At 44.0% G+C, this 23,315-nt stretch overlaps 1 protein-coding gene across 5 annotated transcripts in view; it reads right to left on the bottom strand.

Moving 5' to 3' along the window:
- Positions 1-21,406, bottom strand: part of XPNPEP1 (X-prolyl aminopeptidase 1) — a 54,697-nt gene extending 33,291 nt beyond the window's left edge. For 2 of the 5 annotated variants that reach the window (XM_019939962.3, XM_073793981.1), the window contains exons 1-3: positions 21,295-21,406; positions 13,603-13,691; positions 8,587-8,711 (exon numbers count right to left, since the gene is read on the bottom strand). In XM_019939962.3, coding sequence (XP_019795521.2) covers positions 8,587-8,711; positions 13,603-13,691; positions 21,295-21,326 — 246 coding nt within the window. In that variant the 5' untranslated portion in view covers positions 21,327-21,406. Of the gene's footprint in view, positions 1-8,586; positions 8,712-13,602; positions 13,692-21,198; positions 21,218-21,294 lie in introns of those variants that run through there. The other 3 variants (XM_019939961.3, XM_073793982.1, XM_073793983.1) reach the window with 3 other exon arrangements.
- Between the last annotated feature and the right edge of the window lie 1,909 nt (positions 21,407-23,315).

The following is a 23,315-nucleotide window of genomic DNA, read 5'->3' as shown; positions in this document are numbered from 1 at the left end:
AGCAGCAACAGGAAACTAATGCTTTATCCAACAGGAGAAAGGCCAGAAGGGATTACAACTGGGGTTTCAAACTCAAAAGCCCTAGGGTACAGGCAGGTAAACGAAATGAGTAAAGCAGGACAAGAGGCTGTCTCTTCTAGAGAGAGCAGTTCCCACTCAGCTCTGATTCCTGTCATGCTGGAATATGAACCAAGTGTTGCCAACCTTCAGTATTTCAGGAAAAGCTAAATATATGTATGTTCATGAGAGATCACTCAATTTTTAAACGTTGGCACCTAATTCAAACAATTTAAATAACACACAGCCAAATAAAGCATATCAGTAAACCACAGAAAAAAAAAAAAAAGCCTCAGCCATGTCTCACAATCCAGCTCAAACATGCCCTCTTCCACAACGCTTTCTGACCCAGCCGGCTTTCAGAGATCTCCCACACCTCTGGATTTTACCAAACCATCCACAATGGCATTCATCCATGCTCCCCACCTTGGGTGATGATAACAAATAATACTGGCTAAGCCTGACTACTTGCCAATAACTATCTTCATTTCCCCTAATTCTAACCCCAACAGCAGCTCTGGAAGGTAGCATCCTTCCCATTTACAGATTTAAAGAAAAAAAAGAAGAAGAAGAATCAGCAGCTCAGAGAAGTAAATTACTTACTTACCACCCCCCCCCCACCCCGCCCGAACCAAGACACCACTGCTCTAAGTGGCAGAGCCGAGATCTGATCTCAGGTCTGACTTTCAAAAGCCCATGCCTTTGCCACACTGCCAAGCAACTGCCCCCCATTCACCTCTACCTTCATCAACCACATAACAGATGTCTCCTACATGCAGGAATCAAACCTATGTTCAAGCCTGGCTCCCCCACTTACTGGCTTTCTTGTCTCTTAAATGAAACCAAGTCAAGGTACGTGGGAAAAATGGATAGCTGCCCAAAGATTCACGCCCTTTCCTTACTGTAAAGTCACTGAAGAGCGGTTGGTTTCCCATCCAGGACTTCATTTCCCAGGCCCCCTTGCATCTAGGCAGGATCACATGACTAGTTCTCACCAACGGAAAGAGGGTGGGAAGTGATATCTGAGTCAGGGCAGTTAAAGATGGACGCACCCTCTCCATACTCCTTCCCTTCCTCCAGCTGGAATGGTGGCATCACATGATGGAAAGTGCCTGGATCCCTGAATCACTCTTCTTCCTAGTGGAAGAAAGTCACCCACCAACCAGGAACACCCACTCTGGACTGCTACATGAACAAGAAATAAGGCTCTGCAATACAGAGTCACTGAAACTTTGAGATGTGTTACCACAGCTAGTGTTACTCTAATTAATACGGTGAATAAAATCACTCCGGGATAAAAATCACTACCTCCACCCCAGGAGAAAGCCTATTTAAGAAATACAAACAGGAAGCCAGCTCCTGGAGGAATGGGAGTAGAATCAAAAAGAGTTTCGGAAAATCGGAGTCATGTCTTCCAGAAGGAGGAACCATAAACACAGCCAAAAGCTCAAGGTAGCAAAGCCACCCCCACAAGGATGGGATCTGTGGACTAAGCCGAGCCCAAAAGCAGACGAGGGGCCTCACAGAAGGGGAGGATGAAGAGTTCGGAATTCTCAAAGGTGGGGCCAGCGCAGTTCTGGCCCCAGCCAATGATTCCCCTGGTTTGGAGCCAGTCGTGCCCGCAAATCCCAACATTTGCCTTAGAAGGTACAAGAAAACACCCAGATTACAAGAGAGAATGGACACTTCTTCGCTGCAAAAGTCCCCCCGGGCCCAAACTCATTAATACTACAACCATTGTTCTGAGTTTAAAAGAAAAAAACCTTAGAGTCGAAAAGGGCAGAGAGGAGCAGACCCCTGGAGTGCCAAGTCCTTGCACAATTACATATTCAGGGTGCGTGTTGTCTCCAACATGCAACAGTGTGTGGGTGTGTGTATTTGTGCTTTGGAAAGTACACAAAGGACAGATTCAAGACTCCTCTTCATTTCTCTAACACCCTCCCCCTCCCCAACCGTAGGAGAAATTCCATCAACACTGAATCTAGCCTGAAATGAAACAGGAACAAGAGCCCCAGAGCACAGCAGCCTCTCTATTACTGAGGAGGCTCCTGCGGCAGGTCACACACAAAGCCAGCACTTCCTGTCCTCACAGTCCTGGCAAGGACCCAGAGTCCCACTTAACAGTCATCCCAACGAGGGCCCTCCTCTCCACAGGACCTGAAACAAGGAACGTGGGGCTTCTCATTTCTTTCTTTGGATGGCAACACAAACCCTCTCAGCTTCCAAACTTCCCAGTTCCCTCGGTCATCTGCCTGCAAGGTCCTCGCTCAATCTATCTACCGCTTCTCCTCCAAATCCTTCCCTTCTTCTCTGCTCCTAAGACCAGCACCCAAGTCCAGGCCCTCTGTACCCCGACGCTGGGATCCTGCACTGGCCTCGGAACAGGCTTCTCAGTTCCCAGTGTCTCCCTTCTCCAATCCACACTGAACACTGCTCCCGTTGATTGATCGTGTCACTCTCTTATTCAAAGACCTTCAGTGGGTCCCTACTGTGTAACAGAAACCTAAACTCCTGACTCTGGTGGCTCCTGAGTGGCCTTGACCAGACCCTATTATTCTTTCTTCTTTAGGGTTATCATTATTCATGTTCTCCTACTTCCATGGATTTGCCCATGGTATTTCTTGCACCTCTCTACCTACAAGCACCCAAATTCTATCTGTTCACATTCCAATTTAAATGTATTTCCATCATGAAGCCTTCCTTGACCCTGCCAGCTTAAAATATTCCCTCTCACCTATGAGTTCAGTCCACACTTTAAATCTGTGCTTAGCATTAGAGTAGCCACCAGACACATGTAGCTACCAAGCACTTGAAATGTGGCTAATGTGACTGAGAAACTAAATGTCTGATTTTATTTCAACTAATTTAAATATAAATTTTAAAACTGATGCTCAAGGCTCAGATATTACAAAACTTTTTAAGTATGTTTAGAACAACTTTGGTATGTAAGGCCACTTTTTCAACTGTAAATTTTATGAAATCTAAATACAGATCAAATATTTCCAACAAACATTCCACATTCAAGTTGAGATGTTTTGTAATGAAATACATACCGGAATTGAAGACTCAGTATAAAAAAAGAAATGTAAACTATCTCACTAATGATTTTTTATACTGATGATGTGATGAAATGATAATATTTTGGACATACCGGGGTAAATAAAATGTATTATTAAAAATAATTTCACTGTTTCTTTTTACTTTTTTTTTACTATGGCTATTAGAATAGTTAAAACTACATATGTGCCTCATATACTTCTACTGGACAGTGCTGATTAAGTTCTTTCCTATGACATTTACTAGTCACATTTTGTGTTAGATTTGTGACTGGGGCTATCTACTCTTTAACCTCTTTAAGGGAATATTTTCCCTCATTCATTTCTATAATAGTAATAATAACAACAACAGAAATAGCAGCTAATATAATGAGACTTATTAGGTGACAGACATGCTTTAAGCATTTATATCTATTAACTCATTTGATCCTAACAACAGCCCTAAGAGATAGATATGTCACTGTCCCATTTTTGCTGGTGGGGAAACTGAGACGCAGAGTTTACCTGACACTTAGGAGTTTGAGGTAACTTACTTGAGGTCAAGCAGCTAGTTAAGTGGCAAATCTGCCACCTGAACCCAGACAGTTTCTAGAGCCCATACGCTTACCTGTATGCTAACTGCTTGCCTTTTACATTTGTCCCAATACTTAGCCCTGATATGGTAGTCAGGAAATATGTACCAGACAAGCAAAACACAACTTCCCCTGCCTTGTAAGGCAGATGGCTAAGCTACAGCAATAGAAATGATAACCAAAGATTATAAAAGAAAAATGGGGGGGGGGGGGTAGTGGGGAGGGAAGTGAGAGAGAAGAGGACAGCAAGAGTACAAAAATATGTTTGTGAAGCCTAAACAAATAGACACTTCTGCAATAAAAGTGCCGCCAGCTCATATCAAGCAAGCTTAATTTTTTGTGTTTTCAGGATGTTGCTGGAAAACACATTTTTCCAGGATTAGAGCTTCAACTTCCTCATTTAGGGAGGAGCCATCCAATTCTGATATTCCAGATCCATTAGCAGGAGGTGAAACACTGAGGGAAAGCCTGGAACATCACTGGGGTTTGGCCAGAGTCGCTGCCATTCCCAAAGCTGAATAGGAAATTGCTTTGGGTCTATTAGGTCACACCTAATGTCAAAGACAGAATTTTAAAACATCAATCAGGGTATTAGACCAAAAACCAGCATTATGATACCAAAAAAAGTTGGCTCAGGAACAGCACCCAGGACCAAGAACATCAAGATAAACTTGGCTTGGCTACAAGAACGTCCCCTACCAGTAAACACAGATTTTATCCTAACTCCAGGCAAAAGAAAACTGAAACCTAAATACCAACACTACAAAGCTTCCAGCACACCCTTAACTGGAAACCTTCAAAGGTTACTGCAAGTAATACTCACAGGTCAAATCTTTCCATACGATGAGGCCTCACCTAGAGGTGAAGGTTCATAAATAAAGCAGAACTAGTAGGAGTTTGGCTGCTGCTCCACAACAGCCTGTGAGACCCTTTCAAAGGAGAGACCCAGTTTCGGAAAACAGTGTGCTAGTGCTATGAGGGTTAAGGTTATGTGTCAACTTGACTTGCTAAGGGATTCCCAGATAGCCAGCTGGTAAAACATTATTTCTCGGTGTGTCTGCGAGGTTGTTTCTGGAAAAGATTAACATTTGAATTGGTAGACCCAATAAAGATCGCCCTCACAGATACACATGGGCTGCATCCAATCAGCTGAAAGGCAGAGAATGAAAAACACCACTGCTGAATCCAGCAGAGAATCCATGTGACAGGAGGCCCAAGTCCAAAGGCTGAAGCCTGGGCCTGACAGGAGGCAAGGAAGAGCCCATCAGAGGCACCCAGGCAGGAGAAGAAAAAAGGAGCTCCTTGAGGACAAGGACAAGGTCTGCCCTTCTTAAATGGTGGGATGCCCAGTTCCTCTGCTACTTACACCTCCTCAGGCCCAAGCTATGTTGGCTACCCTACCTACTCATCCAGCCCTTAGTCAAGATGAAACTTTGGTTCCTATGAAGCTGGTGAATCTTGTTCATCTAGAGAACAGAGGTGAATGGAAGAATTCTGTTACCAAAGCCCCACCCTAAACCCCACCAGTCTCTCCTTACCTCCCCCCGTCTACAGTACAGGGCCACCTCGGCTTTCTCACGTGCCAACAGCCCCCTTCTGGCCTGATCTGCTGCTTCTCCTACACTTACACATTGTTCTCCCACCTCCCCCTTCACCCCTTCAACCACTTCTACTTGCCAAACCCTCATCTTCAGGGGCCTCTCCTCTTTACACCTCCGCTTCCTCTCACGTCTTCAAGGAGCAAGTTCAAACCCACTGTGGTACAAAAAGTGCTACTGAAGGTCAACAGACTAAGAAATTCCATGGAACAGAGTCCCTACCCCACTCCTGAGATGACTATGGAAATTCCATGGACATTTAAATCTGAAAAGTGCTGAATACTTCATCTGTTCCTTAGAGTTGTACAGTACACACTCATATATTAAAGGCCCTGAGGAATCCTACAGTTAAGAAACTGTTCAAATGGGCAAAGGACTTGAATAGACACTTCTCCAAAGAAGATACACAAATGGCCAACAAGCACATGAAAGGATGCTCAACATCACTAATCACCAGGGAAATATGAGTCAAAACCACGACATATTACCTCATATCCACTAGGACACCACCACCAAAAAAAAGAAATAACAAGTGCCGGCAAGGATGTAAAGAAATTGGAATTCTTGCGCGCTGTTGGGGTAAATGTAAAATGGCATGGCCACCATGGGCAACAGTATGGAGGTTCCTGAAAAAATTAAAAATAGAATTACTATAGGATCCAGCAATCCCACTTCAGGTATATATCCAAAAGAATTGAACAAGATCTCAAAGAGACATTTACAGATCCATGTTCAGTGCAGCATTATTCACAAGAGCCAAGAGGTGGAAGCAACCTGAATGTTCATACACAAATGAATAAAGAAAATGTAGTATGTGCATACAATGGATTATTATTTAGCCTTATAAAAGAGGAAATCCCGTCATAAGCTACAACATGGATGAACCTTGAGGACATTACACTAAGTGAAATTAAGCCAGTTACCAAAAGACAATACTGCATGATTCCACTTAGATGAGGCACCTAAGGTGGTCAAATTCTTAGAAAGTAGGATGGAAGTCGGCGGGGACAGGGAGAGGTGTTCAGTGGCTGTAGTTTCAGGTTTGTAAGACGAAAAAGTTCTAGAGATCTGCTGTACAATTATGTGCACACAGTTAACACTGATGCATTGTACAGTGGTGTGAAAAATGGTTAAATGTTAAGTTTTTTTACCACAATAAAAAAAAAAGGAACTGTTCCGCTCATTTCACTATGTTCTTGACCCCTGACTACATTTTTTGCAGAACACCTTACAAAACACAACAGGAATGCTGTAGAATACGGTTTGGGAAACTCTGTTCTAAACATCAAAATATCCTGAATGTCATGCTGTCGCCTCAAATCATCCAATCCCTTTGGTTATTCATTTCAGCCCTTCATTTGCTTCTGAGGCCAGGAAGTCTCCTGTGCCTCCAAGCAGGGGTCCAATCTTGATGCTGTCCCCAGGTTAACACTGGCCTGATATTGTCACGACCATATGGTTTGCCACCGTTGGAGAAGGGGCAGAAAGGAGGTCAGCTAGGGTGGACCTCTTTGGGGAACTTAGCTTCAGCTAACAGTAATACCCTTATCTGCCACCCCCTCCATCATGGCAGACCCTCATCAGTCATGTCAGTGCCACATGTGATCTCACATGTGAGCGCACACACACACACACACACGCACACACACGTACTTACACACTCACAGTGACCAAGGGTAAACACCAAGCTACTACACTGATCAAATTCTCACCCAGGACTCCGGATTTGGAATTAAGGTTCTGGTTCAATCTGGTATCTTGAAAGTAACAGATAAAGAGATATATATGCAGAAATTGTGGGGTGGCCATCTATTCACTATCTACCTTGTTGCCTGAGACAGAAAGAAACTTATCTGCAGCAAGAGCTGAAACCCCTCCCATTCCAGTCCTCCTAGGGGGCCAGCTGCACCCTGCCCTCAGGTTCCACGGGACATCCTACCTGAGGCACAACTCCAGAGAGTACCATTCACAACCTGGAGTTGTGCCAGTGCAGTGGCCCTGCCCCTAAGTCCTTATAAAGCAGCATTTTTATTGCTCAGAGTACTTCAAGGTGGTTTCTATTGCCTGCAACTAAAGAATTCTAGAACACCAGTATTTCTGACTATTGCTTTTTACTTCCTTAGGCTTTTGCCAGAGGAACTTACCACCTTGTTTCTGAAAAGCACCCTAAGCTTCCCTGCTTCTCTGCCTTTGCTCCTACTAATCCTTCTATCTAGAATCCCTTCCCCCTTCTCTATTTACCCAACTCTATGCGTCCTTCAAGGCCACGTTCACATGCCTCCCGTGCCCATGAAGCCTTCCATCATCCTCCCCTCTTACCCTCAAACATCCACAGCCCTCTGCCCAGATTTTCTTGATGGAACATCCACATTCCACCTTGCAATATAGACACGTGTATGCGTATCTTAACTCCATCACTAAACTGTCTGCTTCTTGAGACCAGGACCATTCTCATCTTTGTGTCATGTACCATACCTAAGGCAGTGCACATAAACAAAGGCTATAAAAAGTATATGTGTAGATGACTCTATGGAAGAATAGCACTTTGTATACCATCTCAGGTCTCTACTAAACCGTAAACACGGGAGGGAAGGAATTCAAACTTAAATTCGTCTTTGTAACCCTGCAGTACCATGACCATGGTGTAGGCATACAAACACCTGCTGACTCAATGAGCTAAAAAAGTAAATCCTAGAATCCTTTCGTCCTCTGCTTTTCAGCCCCATCACATGCAGTCTCCACCTCTCTAAACCCGACTCTCCCATAATTAAATCACTCGTGTTCTCAGATATAGAGGGCACTTATTGAAATGCTTCCACCAAAGGCAGTGGCTGGGGGGATGACGGGGGTAATACACAGAATCATCCCTAAAACCTGCTAGAGTGGAGATCCAAGATGAATTTCTGGCTGCCCTTCTGGCTGTGCCAGTGGGACAGGACAGTCTGGATGGGGAGAAGGGAGGCAGGACAGACAATTCTGCTGGGGACATGGTGTGGCAAAGGAGATGGGGTAAAGTGCATCAGCAACAGAGAGGTCCAGACTTCTGCCCCTTCGTTTATCTCCTAATTCTTCCACAATTTATTGAAAGCTAGCTATATACACTGGAAATAAGGAAGCCAGGGCCACATCAATAAGCATTCAGTGAGACTCTACTGGACACAGGTCCCTGTGCCTAGCCCTGGAGAACATGCTTAGATGTGAGTTGACAACTTGAATCCTACAAACACATTGGGGCTGAGGGAAAGGAATAAAAAGAAACGAGGGGCTGACGAGTTCCATCACCAGCCCATCTCCACTCAGTACCTGGTGGGCATCTCCCGACGGGATGATGTAGGCCTGGATTGGTTCTGTCACATACTCCAGGTTCCTCATGGCTTGTCTCAGCTGCCGAAGCAGCTCCGAAGTTACCTTTGGAGCCATTCTGCTGTCTGCAACAACAGGAGAGTTTGTACCAAAACCAGACTGCTCCACGCCACTCAATGACTAGTTAAGTACCAGAGTGGTACATCTGTTATAACTGATGATCTATATTGACACATCACGATCCCCCGAAGTCCACAGTTTACATTAGGGTTCACTGTTGGTGCTGTATACTCTATGGGTTTTGACAAATGTATAATGACACGTATCCATCATTATGATTTAATAGTTTAATAGTTTTCATTGCCCTAAAACTCCTCTGTGCTCAGTCTATTCATCCTTCTTTCCCCTCCCCTCAATCCATTGGAATGACTAATCTTTTTACTGTCTCCATAGTTTTGCCTTTTCCAGAAAGTCATATTGTTGTAATCTTACAGTATATAGCCTTTTCAGATAGGCTTCTTTCACTTAGCAATATGCATTTAAGATTCCTCCATGTCTCTTCATGGATTGATAGTTCATCTCTTTTCATTGCTGAATAATATTCCATTGTCTGGATGTACCACAGTTTGTTTATTCACTCACAAACTGAAGGACACCTTGGTTGCTCCCAAGTTTTGGTGATTATGAATAAAAATAAAACATCCATGTTGCAGGTTTTTCTGTAGACATAAGTTTTCAATTCCTTTGGATAAATACCAAGACACATGATTGCTGGATCACATGGTAAGAGTATATTTGGTTTTGTAAGAAACTACCAAAATGTCTTCTAAAGTGGTTGTACCATTTTGCATTCCCACCATTAATGAATGCAAGTTCCTGCTGGTCCACATCCTAGCCACCATTTGGTGTTGTCAGACTTTTGGATTTTGCCAACCCATTTTTTAAACAAATAAAAAATACCTGACTTAACCAAAAACATCCTAATGTACAATGCTGTAAGTAATTTACGTTGAGGCTATTGTACTACAGGTTATCCTCAAGAATTTACACCCTGGCTCACTGTGGCTTGTACTCTGCTAGGTATAGATCCTTTTTTTGGTTTTTTTCTTTAGCATTTTTATCTGCTGCTTCTCCATCATCACCAGCACCTTAGGCTATAAAAGCCTCAGTCTTTATGGTTATCTCCAACAGATTCCCCTACGAGGTACCATACTACTACTCTTGGGACTCACTGAAAAAGTGCCCCATTTTATTCATAATCTGCAAGGGCAGCTTCAGCTGCTGGCCTCAGGGCTCCCACTCAGAAGTCTCCAAAAGACAGAAGTACTCAAAGAGAGAGACAATGGAAATGGTCCTATTCATGACTCAAACATGTCCATGATCCCTGCATTACAGATGCTTCTGAATACTTTTCAGAGGGACATCCTTTCCTTTTGTCTGACCTACTGAGCCTATAATTTCTCATGTACTTGAAAAAGAGGGATCAGAAGTATCTAATCTGACCTAAATTTATATGTCAATACCTCCATTGGGTTCAAAATGAAGCCTATTATGACCTCATAAGCTTGCCAGCATCTGAAAACTTTATTATGACGTCTTTCAGGAGCTTCAGAATAAATCTGTGTTTCCGAACCATATTTCTGAGCAGTTTAACATTTTTAAAAGTCAAGCAAAAACGTAGACATCCTTTGGAGCAGTATTCCAACCTTGGCTGCACATAAGAACTACCTGGGGAACTTATTTAATTAGTCTGGAGTACAGCCTGAGCATCTGGAATTTTAAAAAGCAACTATATGACAGCAGCCAGTATATTTTCTTTCAAGATCATTAATTTCCTCATAGAATTGGGCTTCTATTTGGGCACATCCTGACTTAACAGATTTTGATGGCACTGACTGGGTGTTTATAGCACTGACTGTAGTATGGATCGATATTTTGTTACTGACTTCATCAGTGAAGTCAACAGAACTAACGGCAAGCACAAAATCCTCAATTACAAACTGAAAACCATCAAAGGCAAAATGGAGCCGGTCAAAGACATCCTCTGCTTCCTGGTCACCACAACCGTCCTCCTCAACACCACATTCTGAACTTCATCACCATCTCTTGCCTCATCATTACATTCCTCCTCTTGACTGGCCTCCCCAGAATCACCAGCATCCTCAGTTTCACTCCACTACAGTGGCATCTTCACACTTCCCTCCACAATGCCACCTGCCCCCCTCACCACTATTAACATCTCCCCTGCGCCTTCCTTCCTCATCCTTCATGCCCTTCATATTTGGTCGGTGTCCTGAGTCTGATGCAGCCACTTGTCACCTATATCAGACCCAATGAAAGAACTCCCAATACCACAACTAACAGATAAGATGTGATAAGGGGTGGGAAGCAGCCGCATAGCACAGGGATATCAGCTCAGTGCTTTCTGACCACCTGGAGGGGTGGGATAGGGAGGGTGGGAGGGAGGGAGATGCAAGAAGGAAGAGATATGGGAACATATGTATATGTATAACTGATTCACTTTGTTATAAAGCAGAAACTAACACACCATCGTAAAGCAATTATACCCCAATAAAGATGTTAAAAAAAAAACGATGTGATAAGGGGCAGTGGCTGAGGCAACGAATGGGCTGTGGCAGTGGAAGCACCTATCAAGGAGGAGGATACAATGGGCAAAGGTGGCTGAGGGAGAGGTGGCCACAGGCCAACAGGCCTTAAAAGTGACTGAATGGGTGAGCAGCTAGAGCTGAGGAGGAGACAGAGCAGGTATAATTATAAGACCCAGCCACTGAGGTGGCAGCAGTTGAAATGAGTCAAGATGGCGGAGGTGAAAATTATGGCTGGTGATCCTCATAGGGTAATTTTTATGAGGATTAAATGGGCTACTATATACAAAGCACTTAGAAACAGGGCCTGGCATATAGTAAATGTTGTGTTTGCAATTACTAGAGGTAGATACACAATTAACTAACTGTGAAAGCAACGTGATAAATGGTGCATTAGGTGTATATATTGCTTCTCCTTAAGGCAGAGACCATGTCATCTTCATCTCTGAATCCACGTATCTAGCCAAGCACCTAACATATGCATACACTCACTCAAAGATGGCTGAATGAATATCACAACTTTGTGTCTATGATCTTTTCAGACTCAGCATAACAGTAATGAATCTTCAGTGAAAGAAAGCTAGGATCCTAGAAGATGCTGTATAATAGCATCTGCTCATTCCATATCCCATTACTTTTCAGAAATGTTAGAAGCAGCCAAGAGCTAATCAGGGTGTGCAGGGAAGCGGGGAGCCAAGAACAACAAACCTAGGCCATGATGTAAAATTAGCCCATACATTGCCAGGCATTTTTAAATCATGCTTTAAAAAGAATGACTCATTTGAAAGTCTCTTGCATATGTGGGTCTGCTTTTAGACATAAGCTCCTAAACCTTCAGCCTTTATCACAAACAAAAGACTTTTCACTGCTTGGAAGTACATGAAGAGCACACCCTATTTACCTCACTGGGTGGCTAGGAGAATTTAACATGACAGCATGTGTGAAAGCTCCATGCACAGCATCTGATACATTGTAGAAGCTCAAGAAATATTATTTGAATCTGAATCTGAAGCACCAGCTGGGATTCCTCCATGCCTTGTTATAAGAAGAGAAGGGACTAGTTTACTCCAATTTCAGCATCTTAACATTTGTACAGATGCCAAGCTGCTTTTCCAGCATCCATAGCTTTAGAGATGGTGGTTTGTTTCTCTGTCCCACTGCTGAGCAAGGGCCAAGGGCTTTACATACATTAGTGGTTAATTCTCACAATAATCCCCCCCAGGGAGATTTCACTATTCCCATTTTACAGATAAATAAACAGGAGTTAAATCCTTGCCCAAATCAGCTGGGTCATCAGGACCAGGACCCCAGCTCTAGCCAATCACCAAGCCCACGCTCTATTAGATCATATTATCTAGGGGACATAACAGAGGCTCTCTTAAAGCATTCTAAGACCAAAGGAATCGAAACAAGTGGGCTCCAGTTTCCAGCTGGGATTTACAACCTCACACAACTGAAGCTTTCCAGTTTCCAGCTGGGATTTACAACCTCAGACAACTGAAGCTCCCTGAACCTCTATTTCTTCATATGTAATAAAAAGAAAGGTAAGTTCTCTTCAAACTCTAAATTCAATTATTCTATCACTTTTCCCTTTCCTGCTTCCTCTTTTTCCCATTCCTTCCTCTCCTCCCTCCTAACACGGCCCCAAATGTGTTGGGTACATCTACATTTTTAAAGAAAAAGGACCTAAAATTGGATGTAGCTGCAGCATTGACCTTCCAAAGAAAGATCCGTTATGGTTTCTAATGTGCTTCACGGGATTGATTTTTTCAGTCAACTAGAAGGAAACACTATAGTTCTCCTGGGTAGCCCACAGAAAAGCACCAGTTTACATGGGCCAGAAATATAGAAATACACCACTTTTCAGAATTCAGGTTTCTGGCAACCCAATAATATAACTAACCAGTCCTGGGAAGAGGATACGGTTCCAGAAAATTTTCCCAAAAAGATTTTCCTGAATGCCCATTCAATTTATAAAGCACAATAATACACCATAAACTTTTCTTATTTCATAGTCTTATGATGAAAACTGAAAGCTAATCTCTAAGGTGGTCAATAAAGGATTACATTAGAAATTAGAAAAATCAGAATAGGACTTTTTCAATAACAACCTGTCTCTACCACTACCACCACCATCACCACCATCCCAAGAACAGGAAATGCAAAAACCATAACTCTAACTTTCTACTGAAAAATAGCTATACGCACACACACACATAAAAACAATAACCAACAACCCGGGAAACCAAAAGACAAAATGGTTTTTAATTTCCAGATATATATCCCTTCATCCCCACGCATGATCAATTATTAATCCCTTACCCTCTCTTCTCTCCCAACTTGGTGTTGGGGTGAGGGAACCCAAAATCCTTTTGAGATGTTCCATCTCAGTAACAGATAAAATTATTACCTGTTTCTACACCTGGGTCTCCTGAGTGTGTCGCCTCGTTAGGTTCAATTATTCTTAGATTTTTCAGCTGAAAATCCTGGTAGTTTGCCCTAAGGAAGAGAAAGAACAGGATATTGCAGACTTTGACCTTAGTAAACGTGGCAAGGCTTAGTCAGAGAGGAACATCAACTTGACTTAGCCGTTTTCCTTCGTGAGTCAGAAGAACTCTCACCCCAGTATCAGTGATGAAATAAGTTTCAGATAAAACTTGCAGATACAACAAGACCATTGGCAGGTAAACCTTCTCAGTCTCAATCTCTAATTCATGATTTCTCTTCAGCTATGTCTAATCTCCTGTTTAACTAGTCTAAAAATATTTTATTTGCAATGACTATATTTTTCACATGTACAGCTCTATTTGGTTATTTTTCAAATTTGCCTGTCCTTTCTTCATGGTGTCATATTCCTTCACTATGGTTTCTATTCCTTCTCTTAGCTTTAATTATTTGGGGCCCTTATTTTAAAATTCATTTCAGACCCTCCACTAGAAGGTCTTGGAATAGTAATTCTCAGGTTTGCTCGGTCTGCTGGCTCCCTCTTGGTGGGTCATTCTTTTTCTTATAGACTCACAGACTATTTTATCTATGAGAATGAGACGTATCCTGGATTGTACAAGCACTACTGTCACTGTTGTTTGCTTCTGAGATTAATTTTCACTTTAACTTCTTAGCAAGGAGATTTACATACAAGTACCCTGTCCTCATACAAGGATAGTCTGGTGCCATGGACCCCAACTACAAAGGCCTACAGCGTGTATAATCCCTCAGGATATGTATATATCCTGGATTGTACAAGCACTGCTGTCACTACTGTTTGCTTCTGAGATTAATTTTCACTTTAACTTCTCAGCAAGGAGATTTACATACAAGTATCCTATCCTCATACAAGGATAGTCTGGTGCCGTGGACCCCAACTATGAAGGCCTACAGCATGTATAATCCCTCAAGGCTCTGTTTACCAGATGCCATGCAGGCTTTAAGCTCCCCTACATTTCTGGCACCTGAGGATTTCTCTTTCTTTCAAGCCCATTCAGTCAACAAATATTTACCGAATTACTGAAAATCTTCTATAATCCAGGCCCTATTCTAGACACAACAGTGAACAAAACAGAGAACATCTCTGACCTCAAGAGGTTTACATGGTGGGACAGGGGAAAGCAGGAGGATCCTAGAAGGGGAGGATATAGGAGGAAAGGCAACAGACACAAGAAAACAGTCTAACAGGCAGTGAGTATGTGTTCTATGAAAAAAAGTCAAGCAGGGCAAGGGGAAGACTGTCAGAGAGGTAAGAGGAAAGGTTATTTTAGATGGGGTTGCCAGGCAAGGCCTCTTTACTAACAGATGACATTTTAGCAGAGACCTAAAAAAAAGTGAGGGATGAAGCCATGTGGATGTCTAGGGGAAGAACACTCCAGAAAAGGGGAACAGCAAGTGCAAGGGCCCTAACGCATGGTATACCTGAAGGAAAGCAAGGAGGCCAGTGTGGTATTGATGTGTGTGTTGGAGGACAGGGAGGTAAGTGGTTAGGAGACAAGATCAGAGGCAACAAGGAGCCTGTTGTTGGCTATAGAAAGGGTTTTAGATTTTATTCAGCTATGAACTTAAAAATAGTTTTAATTTTACCACACTTGTATGTGCTTAGACCACCACACAGCCAGACATTTTCACCAGTCACTCCAGGCCTGCTCTTAGATGGCTGCTACTTTAATTTCCTTGGACAGAATGAGGTATCCTTTACTGGGGGAACCGTATATTCTTTCATTAAAAAGTAAGGTACCTAAATATTTCTTATAAATATAAATGCAAATATCCTCAACAAAATACTAGCAAACTGAATCCAGTAAGATATAAAAGGATCACACACCATCACCAAGTGGAATTTATCCCAGGTATTCAAGATTGGTTCAACATATAAAAATTAATGTAATACACAATGTCAATAGAATAAAGAACAAAAACTACATCATCATCTCAATAAACACAGAAAAAGCATTTGACAAAATCCAACACCCCTTCATGATGAAAGTACTCAACAAACTAGAAAAGGAGAAGTTCCTCAGTCTGATCAAGAATACTACAAAAGCCATGGCTAACATCAACCTTAATGTCAAAAGGCTGAATGCTTTCTCCCTAAGATCAGGAACAAAATAGGGATGTCCACTCTTGCTACCTCTAGTCAAGATTGTGCTGGAGGTCCTATCCAGGGCAATAAGGCAAGAAACTAAAACAAAAGCCATCCAGATTAGCAAAAAAGAAGTAAAACTATCTCTACTGCAAATGGCATTATCTTCAATATAGAAAATCCTAAAGAATCCACACAAAAAATCAGAACTAGCAAACAAGCTCATCAAGAATGCAGGATACAGGGCATTCCCTGGTGGTCCAGTGGTTAGGACTCCACGCTTCCACTGCAGGGGCACGGGTTCGATCCCTGGTTGGGGAACTAAGATCCTGCATGTCATGTAACGTGGCCAAAAAAAGAAGAAGAAGAAGAAGAATGCAGTATATTAAATCAATATACAAAAATCTGTTGTATTTCTACATACTTGCAATGGACAATGCAAAAATGAAATTAAGAAGAGTTCATTTATGACAGCATCAAACCAATAAATACCTAGGAATAAATTTAACAAAAGAGGTAAAAAACCTATACTCTGAAAACTACAAAGCATTTTGAAAGAAATTAAAGAAGAACTAAATAAATGGAAAGACTTTCCATGTTCATGGGTTGGAAGACAATATTGTTAAAATGGCAATACTCCCCCAAATAATTTACAGATTCAATGCAATTCCTATCCAATTCTGGCTGGCTTCTATGTAGAAATTTACAAGCAGATCCTAAATTCATACGGAAATGCAAGGAATCCAGAATAACCAAAACAATCATGAAAAAGAACAAAGTTGAAGGATTCACCCTTCCTGATTTCAAAACTAATAAACCTACAGTAATCAAGACAGTGTGGTACTGGCCAAAGGATAGACTTATAGATCAATGAAATGGAATTCAGAAATAAACCGTCACATTTACTGCCAATTTTTTACAAGGGTACCATTCAATGGAGAAAACTATAGTCTCTTCAACAAATGATGATGGGACACCTGGATATTCACATGTAAAAGAACCAAGCTGACCATCTACCCTCACACTATATACAAAACTTAACTCAAAATGGATCACACAGACATAAATGTTTTTTTAGAAGAAAACACAAGCATAAATCTGCCTGACCTTGAATTAGGCAATGATTTCTTAGATATGACACCAAAAGCACATGCCCCAAAACAAAAATAAATAGACTGGACTTCACTAAATTAAAGACTTTTATGCTTCAAAGGATACCATAAAGAAAGTGAAAAGACAACCCATAAAATAAGAAAATATTTGCAACTCATATATATGATAAGATTCTAGTATCCAGAGTATATAACTATTACAACTCAAAAATAAAAAGACAAATACTACAATTTTTAAATGGTCAAAGGCTTTAATAGATATTTCTCCTAAGAAGATATACAAATGGCCAATAATCACATGAAAAGATTTTCAACATATCATTCATTAGGGAAATACAAATCAAAACCACAATGAGATACCACTTCACATCCACTAGGAAGATTATAATTAAAAACAAACAAACAAACAAACAAAAAACAGACAGTAACAAGTATGGGCAAGGATGTGGAAAAATTGGAACACCCAGACATTGCTGGTGGGAATGTAAAATGGTATAATAGCTTTGGAAAATTGTCTAGCATTCCTGAAAAGATTAAATACAGAGTTAGCCTATGACCCAGCAATTCCACTCCTAAGTGCATACCGAAGAAAACTAAGTCCACATAAAAGCTTACACACAATCAGCCTTTATCACCTTTGTGCTTCTGTCTGTATTCCAACCCCCTTCCCCCCACTGGATCCTGCTGGAAGCGGCCTGGTCTGTTTCTGAGGCCCGGGTTCCTGTTCCGCTAACCCAACTCTCTAGTCACCTTTGCTTGGCTGTGTAACCAAATAGTTGGGATCACAGAAGAAGTCCTCTTCCCTGCGTGTCAGCACAGAGGCTGTGACTGCCACCCCGGTTCCCCACCAAGTGCCCTGTGCCCAAACCCGTCCCCGGCGTTGCGCTGCGTGAGTTATGAGGTGCCTTTCCCGGAACCCTCCTCTCGCTTGGACCCAAGAGAGATGACAGCTCTGGCTGGGGCTCTTGGTTTCGAGAGGGTCTGGACTGGTTTGGGTGCTTTAAAATAGATTTTTTAGTTCAGTGGTGCTTATGGGGGACACGGGAATAGAACTTCAGTGTGAGACTTGGGTGATGGGAAAGTTAAATATTGGTCTTTTTTATTATTTTTTTTTGCTTTGCTATTGTTACCACTTTTGTCTCCATGTTAAAATGCCCAAAATGGAAAAAAAAAAAAGCTTACACACAAATGTTCATAGCAGCATTATTCATAATGGCCAAAAAGTAGAAACAACCCAAACATCCATCAATTGACGGATAAATAAAAGTGGTCTCAACACACAATGGAATATTATTTGGCAATAAAAAGGAATAATTACTGATACATGTTACATCACAGTAAACCTGGAAAACATTTTATGCTAAGTGAAAAAAGCCAGTCAAATTAGACCATATATTGTTTGATTCCATATTCAGTGTCCAGAATGGGCAAATCCATAGAGACAGAAAGTAGATTAATGGTTGCCTAGGGCAGCGGTGGAGCTGGGGAAATGAGGAGTGACTGCAATGTGTACAGGGTTTCTTCTGTGGAGGATTAAAATGTTCTAAAAATTGACCGTGGTAATGGTTGTACAACTCTGGGAATATTCTCAAAACCACTTAATTGTACTTTTTAATAGGTGAATTGTGTGGTACATGAATTATATCTCAATAAAGCTGTTATATTTTACAAAGTAAGAAACCTTTTCTCGGACAGCGATACAAGTCACATTCTCACCTGATCTCCCTTGACTTCATAGGCACATTTACAAGATGGTGAAACAAGGAAGTCAATTTCTCTATTCAAATTTAACTGGTGCCAGTGACTGGTTCAGACACAGGACAAGAGAGCTGGAGGGAGGTTATTCAGAAGTAGCCCTATTCATTCACTTCACAAGAGAAGAAACAAAGATAACTTGCCACAGGCCATACACATCAGGAGCTGCAAAGCCAAGACCAGAAATCAGGTCTGACAGCTGATGCTCACAGAGAACTTGAGTTTAAGCTCTCTCTGTCAGCATCACCACCTCAACCTGCCTGTAAGGATCAAAGGAGCCACAAAGCAGCTAAACATTAAAATGGTCATGCTCCTGTCATACCCTGGTCTCTGTAGAGTCCAAGATCCATCTACCCTTCACTTACTTGGACAGACACATTCTCAGACTCTCAGTCAAAGCAAGGCTATCATTAAATGTTAGAGCTAGAATATACCTCAGGGATGATCCAGCTCAGCTCCCCCCTCTAGAAAGAAACTGAGAAACAGAGATCACACAATTTGCTCAAGGCCTCGGGGCTATAGGATGACACAGCTAGAACTGGAGTCCAGGCCTGCCAACCACCAGCTCAGTGCTCTTCTCCTGCCCAGGACTTCTTCAGTCTACACCTTCTCAGTGTCATGATGTGTCATGAGATGGGTAAGAAGAAAGAAGCATGCAGAGAACTTCCTGTTCAATCTTTTTATAAGATGGTTATGGCACATTTTTCTCCCTCTCTCTTTTTAAAGAACTCCCTGCAGTGTTGTTACCCTCACCCTTCCCCCAGTCCATGATGAGAATTATACATGTATATCATTCAGGATGGGGCAAAACAAGGACCAAAATGCTCAATCATGCCCTGTGAGGTGAGACAAGGGGAGAATGGAACAAGTTCTAGGATGAAGAAGTGGGCAATGTTATTTTGCCTACCCAGAATCCAACCCTCCTTCTTTTGATCAGAGCACCTAGGTTTTCTTTCTGAGAACGTCTCTTCTCCACTTTCAGTCCACAGAGCTGGAATGAGCCTCACCCATTTACCCACCAAGTACTGGGACCCAGACCTGCTCAATCCACCCCTCCAAATCACAATGATCGGTTCTGGGATGGACATTAGGATCAAATCAGTCCAGCGAGGATCAGATCTGGAATTTCTGCTCCAACCATTGGGTAAAAGGGCTCTATTTCTGCGGGGGTTGTCAGACTAGAACTGTCATAACCTGCCAAAGGAGAAAGTCTGCCTGAGAATGAAGCCAACACTGAAGAAATCAGAGCCAAGAGGTGTAAGAGAGAAGCCAAGTCTGATGCCAGTGTGGTCTCGTGGACTCAGCTGCACTAGAAGCCAGCTCACCCCCTTACCTAAGTCCATTTGAGTTTAGTTTCCATCACCTAAACTAAGTCATGTTTACACTGAATGGCACTCAAATTCTGCCATTAGGGGAGGTGCCTGGGGCAAATGGCCTCCCTTCTCTCAGCCTCTCAATTGCCTCTTGTGTGAGGTAAGGAGGCTCTCTCAGCTGATACTGAAAGACCCTTCTACCCTTAAAATGTTGTGATTCTATGAATCCAGCAAAGACCAACTTGGTCCTCAAAGGCTACTTCTCGGCCTCTAAGTTTCTAGAAAGAGAACTCATTATCCACTTGCCTGACCCCACTTCCAGCACTTAACACATAGGCAGCTCCTTCCCCATGCAGGTTAGCCGCACATCAGACACCCTTCCACCGAGCGGGCAGGTCCTCTACTCATCCCCAACACGCTGTGGCAAGGCCAAGTCCAAGTTAAGGTCAGCTTGGGATCTGTCCACTCACAAACACAAGCACAAGCCATGGTCTGTGTTCAGCAAGTGAGTCTGGTCATGCTGTCCAGCCTCTTCATTCAAGTTGCAACTGTTCAGAGGACAGCTGATCCCGTGTGGATTGCCAGGGAGTTTGGCTTCTGGCCTTTGTGACATCTCAACGTATCTCTCAGTCTCCCATTTTGTCAGCTGCTCTGGTTAAGTATACCCTGGTTGTGGCGGAAGCACAGGCTGAAAGCCGTTTAATGTGAAACCAGAGGATTATCCTTCTCACCTCCCTGAATCCAGGGAGAACCCAGGGCAGGTTACTGGTGGGATTTTCCTGGAGATTATGCCCAAGTATTCCCGTACACAGCCTCTGAAACCATCTAGGTGGGAAGGGCCGCGGCTGCCGATCCTAGTGGCGGTGACAGATCAGGAAGACGAACTGAAGGTGTCATACTGTCATACTGTAATTTGAGAATTAGATTCCCAGGGTAGAGGGGCGAGGGCACGGGCTCGCCCGCCTCCCCGAACCCCGGGAGGGGCCAGGAGGGGTCAACTTCCTGCCACAGCGGGGCCTCTGGCCGGGCCGGGGAGGGGGCTGCCATGGCCACCGCCCCCTCAGGCCGAGCGCCGCAGCTCCGCACACACACTTGTCCGGGGACCCGGCTCGGGCTGCCCGGGGATGCCCGCGACCCCGCCGGAAACGAACCGGAACTTGCCCGGCTGCATGGCTCCCTCCCCGTGGCCTCGCTCGCGGGGCTCCGGTCAGCCCCGGCCGGCGCCCGACTGCGGTGGGCAGCCCACCGCTCCTCACCCGCTCGTCCCTGCCCTCCAGAGTGCAACATGCGCGCTCGGGGCCGGGGGTGGCGCGCGCTGCCCGGACACCGGCTCCGCGGCAGAGTGCCCTCACCTTACTCGCGGTGCCTTTCTGGAGGCTGCCATTCGGTGGTGACGTACCCCGGCCCACGTCACAGCAGCGCAGACCAGCTGATCTCCCGTGGACCTGCGAGAGGAAAGGAGGCCGGCTTCGCCCGCCTCTGTGACGTACGCCCGTGCCGCGGCCCCGCCCACCCTCAGGCACCCGCCCACCCGCCCTCCAGACCGCCCCACCCCCCGGGACCCGTCTGCGTTCCCATCCCAACCCGCATCGCGTCTTTCCTTGCGGCGAGCGAGAGGGTGGAGGCTGTGCCGCGGCGCGTCAGTTCTGTTCATTCTTCTCGCCATTCCCCAAGGAGGAAAAAGAAGGGCTTTGTCGGCTGAAGGGGCTGCGGCGCGATGAGCTGCCCTTCAGGGATGTTCTAGCTTTTAGGAGGACGTGGCCGGTTCTGGAAGTACCTCAGCACGACCTCACTTCCTGAAGCTTTACTATATCCCCCAGATCACTTATACAGGCGAAATCCCGCTGCACACTCCACTTGGATAGCCAATAGGCTCCTCAGACTTACAATGTCCGAACGGCACTCCTGGCCCAATGCACCAAAACAAAACTGTGCTCCACCAAACAATCAGTGGCTAGATCCTGGAGTCATCCCTGCCTCTTTTACACCCCACGTCCAGTCTGTCAGAAAATCGTGTCGGCCATGTCTTCAAAACAGATCCCTAATCCAACCGCTCCTCACTACCCACACCTGTTCCCCCTCTAGGTCTGCGTCACTACCTTCTCACCCTTGGGATTGATTACTCAGGCTTCCCTAATGCCAGGGGCACCTGCACAGTCTAGTCTAAACACAGCAGCCAGCTCAGTCCTTTGAAGTCTGAGATCTTGTCCCTGCTCTGCTTAGCACTTTCTGATGGTTCCTCATTTCACTCAGGCTAAAATCTCTGCTTGATTTGCCCCTAACCATTTCCTGCTGTTCTCACACTGATCGCTCTGCTCCAGTGAATCTGACCTCCTTGCTTTCCTTGAAAAAGCCAGGCACACTCATGCCCCAGGGCCCTTGGACTTGCTCTTCCCCCCAAATCCAGGGTCCCTTCCTCACCTTTCCCTCCTCTTGCCTTCTAATCTTTGCTCAAGTATCACCTTCTCAACAGACCTACCCTGACCACCCTATTTAAAATTGTAAACCACCCCCAACATTCCTAATCCCCCTTAACCTGCTCAGTTTTTTTCTGTAGCACTTATTATCATTTAACATGATTTAAAAAATGTATTTATATGTATTGTATTCTGCCCCCTACTTTACACACACACACACACACACACACACACACACACACACACCATAGCCATCAGTGCAGGAATGGTATCTGTGTTGTTTAATGATGAACAATACCTGACATGCAGTAAGTTCTCATTACATATTTTCTGCATCAGTGAATGTCCCCAGAATGTGCAGTACTCAAGGGTAGGGATGGTCGCTCTCTTGTTCATTGTTATGACCTGGTGCTTAGAACAGCTCCCAGAACAGTCAGCACTTCAGAAATATTTGCTAAATGAAAGTGACCACATTTTTATTTATTTATTTTTTGCGGTACGCAGGCCTCTCACTGTTGTGGCCTCTCCGGTTGCGGAGCACAGGCTCCGGACGCGCAGGCTCCGGACGCGCAGGCTCAGCGGCCATGGCTCACGGGCCCAGCTGCTCCGCGGCATGTGGGATCCTCCCGGACCGGGGCACGAACCCGTGTCCCCTGCATCGGCAGGCAGACTCTCAACCACTACGCCACCAGGGAAGCCCCGAAAGTGACCACATTTTTAAAAGCGATCTGCACCTCTTGCTTTGACCTTGGTGAACCCCTGATACACCTGTATCACAAGTAAGTTATGCTGCCTGCAAGAGCTTAGAGTTCTAGTTGTTATTCAGTCAGCATTTAGACAAGCTAAATTAGACCCTGTAGAAAAAGTATAAAAGAACTAAAAGATGTGGCGCCTTGTAAAGCAGCAGACCGTCTGCTTCATTTCCCCAAATTTATGGAGCCAAAAAAAAAAGAATG

The sequence above is a fragment of the Tursiops truncatus genome, chromosome 16, assembly GCF_011762595.2.
Source record: "Tursiops truncatus isolate mTurTru1 chromosome 16, mTurTru1.mat.Y, whole genome shotgun sequence".
Taxonomy (NCBI): domain Eukaryota; kingdom Metazoa; phylum Chordata; class Mammalia; order Artiodactyla; family Delphinidae; genus Tursiops; species Tursiops truncatus.
Note: the sequence above shows the minus strand (reverse complement) of the source record. Positions and strands in the feature narration are given on the sequence as shown.